At 36.7% G+C, this 10,514-nt stretch overlaps 1 protein-coding gene across 1 annotated transcript in view; it reads right to left on the reverse strand.

Moving 5' to 3' along the window:
- Positions 1–4,076: 4,076 nt before the first annotated feature.
- The window catches only part of tnr (tenascin R (restrictin, janusin)), a 435,043-nt gene continuing 428,605 nt past the window's right edge, over positions 4,077–10,514 (reverse strand). Inside the window, exon 34 of the mRNA XM_062022570.1 lies at positions 4,077–7,216. Within this exon, the coding sequence (XP_061878554.1) occupies positions 7,097–7,216 (120 nt within the window). The 3' untranslated portion in view covers positions 4,077–7,096. The remainder of the gene's footprint in view (positions 7,217–10,514) is intronic.

Consider the following 10,514-nt stretch of genomic DNA (forward strand, 5'->3'; position numbering starts at 1 on the left):
GCACCTTTTGTGTTTTTTTACGCATTGAAATCAGAAAGGCGCATTTCCAGACGTCCGCGTGTCCCCGGGACGCAGATTTTATTTTCTTTAATTTTTTTTTACCGACCCTGCCTCCTTCGGGTCAAAACTCCTGTTTCTATCACTTTCCGCCGGTGTTTTGTTTATGTTTCCATCCCCGTTTATTGCGTTTTTATTGGTCATCTTCAAAAGTAATGAACTTTCCGGTACAATTTCTTAAATTTTGATTCACCGAAAGTTTTATCACTCACAAATACTGCCTAAGTTTGCACTCGGGCGAGGGGCTGTCATGACAACCTTTTTTTCCAAAACACAATATAGAATGTGAGATATAACAGGATAAGGCATACATTTATCATTTGTTTTCAAAAAACGGTTACAAAAAAGTGGGACCCCAAAAATGTACTGTGGGACCCCGTTTTTATGACTTGATGGGGTCCCTGGGACCCCATTTTGAAAGTTTCTAGCGCCAATACTGTATATACTAAACACCTGTTTTAGACTCAAATTGGCGAGTTTGTTACATCAAAATTTTGTAAAATCATGTTGATTATAATGTTTAAATTGACAAATAAGATGAGACAAACTACCCCTGAAAATGCAGGATTAATGTGTAAAAATATTAGAGTAAAATTAATTCTCGGTCAGAACTTGAAAACTCCAGAAAAACTTCATCGGTTTGAAGTCGTCTATTTCTCAGGACTGCGTTTATCTTCATTTGAACTTTTAAATATATTCACAATTTAATCAGCGTGTTGTTGTTTCCTAAAGATTGGTGTACTTTTTGTGTGAAATCCCATTAAATTCTCAGAGTACAAATAGCATTTCTAACATTCCCTTTGTTTCTTGTACAGCCAAGTGGTTTGCTTGTTTGTTTTTTTAATCGATTATCGCTTTCCGTCTGTGTTTTGTTTATATTTGCCGGGTCAAATTTCCGTCCCCGTTTATTGCGTTTTTATTGGTCGTCTTCAAAGTAATGAACTTTCCGGTAAAATTTCTTAAATTTTGATTCACCGAAAGTTTTATCACTCACAAATACTGCCTCAGTTTGCACTCGGGCGAGGGGCTGTCATGACAACCTTTTTCCAAAACACAATATAGAATGTGAGATATAACAGGATAAGGCATACATTTATCATTTGTTTTCAAAAACGGTTACAAAAAAGTGGGACCCCAAAAATGTACTGTGGGACCCCGTTTTTATGACTTGATGGGGTCCCTGGGACCCCATTTTGAAAGTTTCTAGCGCCAATACTGTATATACTAAACACCTGTTTTAGACTCAAATTGGCGAGTTTGTTACATCAAAATTTTGTAAAATCATGTTGATTATAATGTTTAAATTGACAAATAAGATGAGACAAACTACCCCTGAAAATGCAGGATTAATGTGTAAAAATATTAGAGTAAAATTCATTCTCGGTCAGAACTTGAAAACTCCAGAAAAACTTCATCGGTTTGAAGTTGTCTATTTCTCAGGACTGCGTTCATCTTCATTTGAACTTTTAAATATATTCACAATTTAATCAGCGTGTTGTTGTTTCCTAAAGATTGGTGTACTTTTTGTGTGAAATCCCATTAAATTCTCAGAGTACAAATAGCATTTCTAACATTCCCTTTGTTTCTTGTACAGCCAAGTGGTTTGCTTGTTTGTTTTTTTAATCGATTATCGCTTTCCGTCTGTGTTTTGTTTATATTTGCCGGGTCAAATTTCCGTCCCCGTTTATTGCGTTTTTATTGGTCGTCTTCAAAGTAATGAACTTTCCGGTAAAATTTCTTAAATTTTGATTCACAGAAAGTTTTATCACTCACAAATACTGCCTCAGTTTGCACTCGGGCGAGGGGCTGTCATGACAACCTTTTTACAAAACACAATATAGAATGTGAGATATAACAGGATAAGGCATACATTTATCATTTGTTTTCAAAACGGTTGCAAAAAAGTGGGACCCTATAAATGTACTGTGGGACCCCATTTTGAAAGTTCCTAGCGCCAACACTGTATATACTAAACACCTGTTTTAGACTCAAATCGGTGAGTTTGTTACATCAAAAAAATGGCAAAATCATGTTGATTGTAATGTTTAAATTGACAATTAAGATGGGACAAACTACCCCTGAAAATGCAGGATTAATGTGTAAAGATATTAGAGTAAAATTCATTCTCGGTCAGATTTTAAAAATTACAGAAAAACTTCATTATTTGAAGTTGTCTATTTCTCAGGACTGCGTTTACCACCATTTTAACTTTTAAATACATTCACAATTTAATCAGAGTGTTGTTGTTTCCTAAACATTGGTGTACTTTTTGTGTGAAATCCCTTTTAATTCTCTGAGTACAAATAGCATTTCTAACATTCCCTTTGTTTCTTGTACAGCCAAGCGGTCAAAGCAATAATAAAAACACCCTATGAGAGATCTATATACTGTAGATGTATGACGGGTGCACACTAAACATTGGCTAAATTAGGTCAAACTATTGCAACAAGTATCTTGAAACCCAATAAACCATGTTCTAATATTCAAGACTATTGGGATTGTGACTGCAGTGTGGTGGGCATGCAGTGCTGTCATTTAGGAGTGGCACTTTTTTTTTTATATCGCTAAAAGAGGATAGATATTAAAAGACGAGATATAACCGAGTCTACATGACTATATTAGATGAACACAGGGGAATGCCTAGAAGGACACACCAAAAAAACTCAAGCAAAAATATACACCTCACGTGATATATTTTCCTTTCAAAGGAGACAGATCTGTAAATAAGCCGCCGAGTTCATGCGAGAACAAGCTCTTGCTCTCAGCTATGGTAACATCTTATGATTGTGTTGGGACCCAAAACAAACTAACAACACAAAAAAAAAAAGAAAAAAAAAGATGCTTTTGTGTTGACAGTATGAGGCCATGTTGCAGATTTATCTGTTTGCTATACTAGCAGGAGACAACACTACACAAACACACAGAAGCATCTGGTCATGTGATCACTGTGCTGACAGGAAGTGAAAATAGAAAATGGAGCGCTAAATCCGCTCCTTGCCAACTAAAGTCATCCAAATATGTCTTTAAGGACCATGCTTTTTGTTCAATGGGAACAGAAAAGAACCTTCACCAAACTGTTCCCACACAGTTGGAAACATACACAACGTGTTGGTAAAGTGATAAGGTGTTTCTGGATACTTTTATCTCCGTATAAACCCAAATATAAGACGGCTTTGAGTATAAGGTGCTCTTTTTCTAGAGGATAAACTGTGAGTGACGGGAAGAAAAGCTTTCGAGAAATGGCTTTTGCGCCTTCTGCTAGTTTGCATGTATACATCTCTATATCCTGAATTATGGGGTGACTCGTGTTTTTCAAGGCCCAATTTTTGGAAAACTGTGAGTGACAGGAAGAAAAGCTCAGCCTGTTGAGGATAATTTGTTTGGTGCCATCAGCAAGGTTTCTTGTGTGAATCTCCATACCCTGAAATATGGGTTGACTTGAAAAGCTCAGACTCTTCGGAATAATTTGTTCGGCGCCATTTACTAGTTTGATTATATAAATCTCCATAACCTAAATTAAGGAATGACTTGTGTTCTTCAAGGCCCGGTCTTGGAAAACTGTGACTGACCGGAAGAAAATCTCAGCCTCTTCGGGAGAATTCATTTGGCCCCATCTGCCAGTTTACGAGTGTTAATAGCCATAACTGGAATTATGGAATGACTCTCGTTTTTTTTTCAAAACCCGGTTTTGGGGAACTGTGAGTGACAGGAAGAAAAGCTCAGCCTGTTGGGGATAATTTGTTTGGTGCCATCAGCTCGTTTCTTTCGTGAATCTCCATACTCCTTTGTCCCACACGCCATTAGACTGTACAACTCCTCTCTGGGAGGGAGGGGGGGGTATTAGAATGACGGGGGATGCAAAACAATAACAGTGTAATACGTTTTCATAACATGGTCACTAATGCCTAGTTTCTCTTGTTATATTCTTATTTTACTGTTATATTTGTATTCTCATTGATGCTTTTTGTTTTTATTCTATTGTAATATTTTTCTAATTTTGTTTCCATTTAAAAACCCCCATTATTTACTTTTTTAAATTTGATCTCAATTCTGTACACTGCTGCTGGAATTTTAATTTTCCTGAGGGAACTCTCCTGAAGGAATCAATAAAGTACTATCTATCTATCTATCTATCTATCTATCTATCTATCTATCTATCTATCTATCTATCTATCTATCTATCTATCTATCTATCTATCTATCTATCTATCTATCTATCTATCTATCTATCTATCTATCTATCTATCTATACCCTGAAATGTGGGATGACTTGAAAAGCTCAGACTCTTCGGAAGAATTTGTTCCGCGCCATTTACTATAGTTTGCTTTAGAAAACTGAGTGACAAGAAGAAAAGCTCAGCCTCTTGGGGAGAACTCGTTTGGGCACATCAGCTGTGTGCATCGCCATATATATACTGTATATATATAATGCATTTAGATAGTAAATAGTAAATACATGTGTTTAAAAGTCCGCTTACAATGGAGCCAATTGGAGTCGCTCAATTCTGTTTATAAAGTGCTTAAAAAAACATCCAAACACCTCCAATAAGGTTTTATATACATGATGTAAGTATATATGTAATGTAGTTACAGCCACATTTATAATAACATGTATTTTTTAAGCATTTTGCTCATTTTAAGCATGGAGCGACACTTTAATTTCATAGATGCATCACTATGTTCGCGTTTTCCTTTGACAACATCACTGATTACTACTCACCGCAAACTTCATGAGAGCCAACAAACATAATAAAACATCACTTACTGTACAAGGTCTGCTGTCATTAGGATGCCGACTGTTAGGATGTTCATATATTCCCATTTAGATGAAAAATTATGTCAATACAGCAGCATTAGGAAGTTGCCTCTCCCTGATCAATGTGCCTCTAAATGTAGGTCCTTAACGACAATATAGCTAATACTTGGTTAATATTGTTAATGGAGTATTGTTGGCGGTTTTTCGATGGTTATTTATTGGGTTTAATGGTCAAAATAAATGCAATAACGTCATGGCTACCATTGGCTCCATTGTAAGTGGACTTTTATTCATATTTATTTACGAGTTGGAATGTAAAAAAAAAAAAGACTTAAGGATAGTGAATTATAGTCAAAATTTCCCCCCCAAAAAATGCTTCGGTTTTTGTAAAATTCGGTCTTTGTCAGGCCCAAAATATAAGGCAGCCTTATTTTTAGACAGTTTTCTAGGGAACAAAAAACAGTCTTATATTTGGGTCAATACTGTACTTTACGCCAAAACATGGTTGCGATTGTTGCTTGTGTGGTTCTTTTGGTTAGTTTGGACAGAAGCAATAGTTTGGGCTCTTTGCACATCAACCACATCTTTGGTATCCAAACCATCGCCGGAACAAACTTAAAAAATAAAGACCAACCATTTCAAGAAATGCATGGAAGTAAAGCTTCAAATGATAATTCAGTAAATAAAACAAGTAAGGTTGAACTGCCTTCAAAGTTCCAACTTTGATGTTGTAATTCTGCAAGCCTCTTTTACACAGAAATCCCACGGAATATTCGGCATCGAGAGACGTAACACATTGTGCTTCCCACGAACATACACTGTAAACATTTTCACAGCAAATTCATTTTCTATAATTGCATTGTTTTCACAGTAATATTTTACTGTGAAATAACTGTTGATTGCAGTGAAATAGGAGGGTATCGTCATTTTTTAAGTCGTTTGCTATAACGTTACAGTACATTACGATTACGATTAGAGATGTCCGATAATGGCTTTTTTGCCGATATCCGATATTGTCCAACTCTTAATTACCAATTCCGATATCAACCGATACCGATATATACAGTCGTGGAATTAACACATTATTATGCCTAATTTTGTTGTGATGCCCCACTGGATGCATTAAACAATGTAACAAGGTTTTCCAGAATAAATCAACTCAAGTTATGGAAAAAAATGCCAACATGGCACTGCCATATTTATTATTGAAGTCACAAAGTGCATAATTTTTTTTTAACATGCCTCAAAACAGCAGCTTGGAATTTGGGACATGCTCTCCCTGAGAGAGCATGAGGAGGTTGAGGGGGGCTGGGTTCTAGGGGTAGTGGGTAGCGGGGGGTGTATATTGTAGCGTCCCGGAAGAGTTAGTGCTGCAAGGGGTTCTGGGTATTTGTTCTGTTATTGTTTATGTTGTGTTACAGTGCGGATGTTCTCCCGAAATGTGTTTGTCATTCTTGTTTGGTGTGGGTTCACAGTGTGGCGCATAAAGGCAGTGCCTTTAAGGTTTATTGGCGCTCTGTACTTCTCCCTAGGTCCGTGTACCACTCCGAACAGCGGCGTATTAAAAAGTCATACATTTTACTTTTTGAAACCAATACCGATAATTTCCGATATCATATTTTAAAGCATTTATCGGCCGATAATATCGGCAGTCCGATATTATCGGACATCTCTAATTACGATGTTTTACTTTGAAAAAAAAACCAACTGTTTTTAAACGCCGTGAAATCCTGGTAATTTTTTACAGTGTATATTCTGTAGATGACATTTGCTTCAATCCCCACACTTGTTGCAGGCCCTGTCCTGCTCTGTTACGGCTCTGATGCCTGAAGTAGGAATACTGCATGGATGGTTCTGAACACAGTCAGTGTAAAAGGGGCTTTCTATGAACGTCATCATAAAGAAATAAGATGGCGCTTTGCCACACTATCAGTTATAAAAATATATATATTTTACAGTAGTGGGCTTTTGGGGGCATTTACAATAGAGTTGTTGTTCAAAGTGTTATTGGTTAAAATAGGGCATCCTAGCTTTGCTTTTTGTCTTTTTTTTTTTTGTCATGTTTTTTATACAGAAAAAAAAACAAGAATTGTCATTCAAAGCAATGAATAAATTACATACAGTGTCTTTAACTCCCGGGAGGAGGTATACAGCAGGGAAAGACAGCTCTTGTCGGATGCGTGCGGCCGTTACCAGATCCTTCGCTAAATTGACTTTATTGCCTCCTGATCAGGACTTGTTTAGCAAAGCATTACCAAACTCCGTCCGTCTCTAAGCAACAGCTTAAACGGGCACCGACCGCCTCCTCTTGCTGCTGATGCTGCGGTAGTTGAACGGCCTCATCTTCATCTCCACAAAAGGGATGGAGAACTCGTGTCCTTTCCAGTGGTACCAGTTGATACCCTGCAAAGTGCAAGCGAGAGGGATTTCAGACGCTGCTTGACGGAGTCGGGGAGGGAAGGGGAAGTGATGTTTGATGTTCTCACTGCAGCCATCTTCTCTCCAAATGGAAGTAAGGAAAAGTAGCCAGGGGGGGTTTGCAGCTTGACGCTGTCAGGCGGCCCTCCACACATAGGAGCCGATATACATTTCTGCCAATGGGTGCTCGGTGTGTGTGTGTATTAATGTTGTCCCGATACCAATATTTTGGTACCGGTACCAAAAGTATTTTGGTACTTTTCTGTATTTTTGTAAATAAAGGGGACAACAAAAAATGTCGTCATTGGCTTTATTTTAACAAAAAAATCTTAACATATGTTTCTTATTGCAATTTTGTCCTTAAATAAAATAGTGAACATACTAGACCAGGGGTCACCAACCTTTTTGAAACCAAGGGCTACTTCTTGGGTACTGATTAATGCGAAGGGCTACCAGTTAGATACACACTTAAATAAATTGCCAGAAGTAGCCAATTTGCTCAATTTACCTTTAACTCTGTTATTATTAATAATTAATGATATTTATCTTTGTGGAAACACTGATCATCTTAATGATTTCTCACAATAAATATATATAGAAACAGATACATATCAATATGCAACACTTTATTTTTACATTTTCTCTAAGTGCACATTTTTCAAATTGAACATTTTCAAATGATAACTTCTAAGACAGTCTTGTGAAATCACAATATCCCATTTCAACTAACTAGCCACTAACATTTTTTAACAAATCATGAATTACTTTGCACCATGTTTGTACAAATAATAACTCATGTAAAATACAAAAGTAAACTCTCCAATTTTTAAATCATGTCACACTTTGAACTGGACACCAAATCTGTTATCTGTTTCTTTGTCAGTTAGTGGGAAGCCTGGCATTGCATGCTGTTAACTAGTGTGTTGTACTCTGGTGTGTAACTTGACACTGCAACTCTGAGTGAGTCTTGCAGATGTGCATCAGTGAGGCGTGTTCTGTGTTTGTTCTTGATGAAGTTCATGTCAGAAAAGGCTGATTCACAAAGATAAGATTTTTCCTCATTGTTTGCGGAACCTTCTTAATCTTTTGGACATATTTTCACAGCAATCTGGCCTTAAGCTTAATTATGATGAATGTAAAATGTTAAGGATCGGAAATCTAAAGGGAACGTCCTTTCGAATGGAATGCAAAGTGCCTGTTTTGTGGACAGATGGACCAGTTAACATACTTGGTGTTGTTGTCCCAGAAAATCTGGAAGATCTAGGCTCAGTAAATTATGATAATCGACTAAGAAAGCTGGACAAAAGTATGCAATTATGGAAAGGGAAATCCCTAACCTTGTATGGTAAAATGTCTATTGCCAACTCGTTAATTATTCCTTAATTTATTTATTTGTTTTTGTCATTACCAGCTCCATCACAAAACTTTTTTAAGATTTATGAGCGGAGGGTCTTCGATTTTGTCTGGAACGGCAAACCAGAAAAAATTAAAAGAAAGGTTTTGTACAAAGAGTATGAATATGGGGGCCTGAAACTTCTCAACCTTGAAGCTATGTGTCTGTCTTTAAAAGCATCAATTGTTCCAAAGATGTATTTAAACATTGAGTGGTACACAAATGTCCTGTTGGACAAAAAACATGTACTGTATCAAAAGAAATTGTATCCTTTTTTACAAGTGATCCCCTCCCAGAGAGTCTGCTGGGAAACATGGCGGGGTTCATGAATGAAGGTGTGTGTTGCTGAGTCCGACTTGGACATTATCTGGACTGGGCCTGGTTTAAAAAACCCTTTAAACAAATCTAATTTCATTGACAACCTGGTCTGTTGCAGATAAGGCCCTTTTTTAAAAAATAAAATAAAATAAGATAAATAAAAAAAAACATTTTCTTGGATAAAAAAGAAAGTAAAACAATATAAAAATAATTACATAAAAAATAGTAATTAATGAAAATGTTAGTGGACCAGCAGCCTATACAATCATGTGTGCTTCAGGGACTGTGTCCCTTGCAGATGTGTTGTCTATGTTGTGGGAACCAGAATATTGGTAGCAGAAAGAAATAACCCCTTTTGTGTGAGTGGGTGTGGATGAGTGTGCATGGGGGAGGTTGTTTGGGTTGATGCACTGATTGAAAGTGTATCTTGTGTTTTTTCTATGTAGATTTAATTTAAAAAAAAAAAAAAAAAAAAAAAAAAAAAATTTTATTTATTTTTTTTTTTTTTTTTTTTTAGAACAGGCCCGCGGGCGACTCATCTGGTCCTTACGGGCGACCTGGTGCCCGCGGGCACCGCGTTGGTGACCCCTGTACTAGACTGTCTTTAGTGGTAAGTAAACAAACAAAGGCTCCTAATTTAGCTGCTGACATATGCAGTAACATATTGTGTCATTTATTATTCTATTATTTTGTCAAAATTATTAAGGACAAGTGGTAGAAAATGAATTATTAATCTACTTGTTCATTTACTGTTAATATCTGGTTATTTTATCTTTTAACATGTTCTATCTAATTGTAATAATCACAAATTTTTCTGTTGTTTGGATACTTTACATAAGTTTTGGATGATACCACACATTTGGGTACCAATCCGATACCAAGTCTTATTAAAAGTCCTCATGTGTCCTGGGACATATTTCCTGAGTTTATAAACATAATATAAATTAAAAAGAAAAACGAAAGAAGATTTTGTGATGTTAAAAAATATCGATGTAATCATAGAGCACGATATTTTTTTTATCCTGCTCTGTTTGTGTTGTGTTGTGTTTGCTCGGTTCTCTTGTTGTCTTTTGGCCTGCTCATTGTACAGCACTTTGGCTACCCCTTTGGTGGATTTTAAATGTCCTTTAAAAAATAAAGTTGATTTGATTTGATAGTAGTATCGACTAGATACGCTATTGTATGTGGTATCATTACAGTGGATGTTAGGTGTAAATCCACCAATTCTGGGAATTTGTTCTGTTGTGTTTATGTTGTGTTGCGGTGCAAATATTCTTCCAAAATGTGTTTGTCGTTGTTTAGTGTGGTCTCACTATATGGCACATGTTTATGACAGTGTTGGCGTTGTTCATACTGCCACCCGTAGTGTGACATGTATGGCTGTTGAGTACCGTATTTTTTTTCCGCACTATAAGGTGCACCTAAAAACCTCCAATCTCCTCAAAAGCTGACAGTGCGCCTTATAATCCGGTTCGCCTTATATATGGACCAATATTGAGCCACAACAGGTCTCGCAACTACGGTAACTACGCCGACTTAATTTCCCCCCTTCTGCCGTAGAAGAAGAAGCGC

Source organism: Entelurus aequoreus, linkage group LG16, assembly GCF_033978785.1.
Source record: "Entelurus aequoreus isolate RoL-2023_Sb linkage group LG16, RoL_Eaeq_v1.1, whole genome shotgun sequence".
Taxonomy (NCBI): domain Eukaryota; kingdom Metazoa; phylum Chordata; class Actinopteri; order Syngnathiformes; family Syngnathidae; genus Entelurus; species Entelurus aequoreus.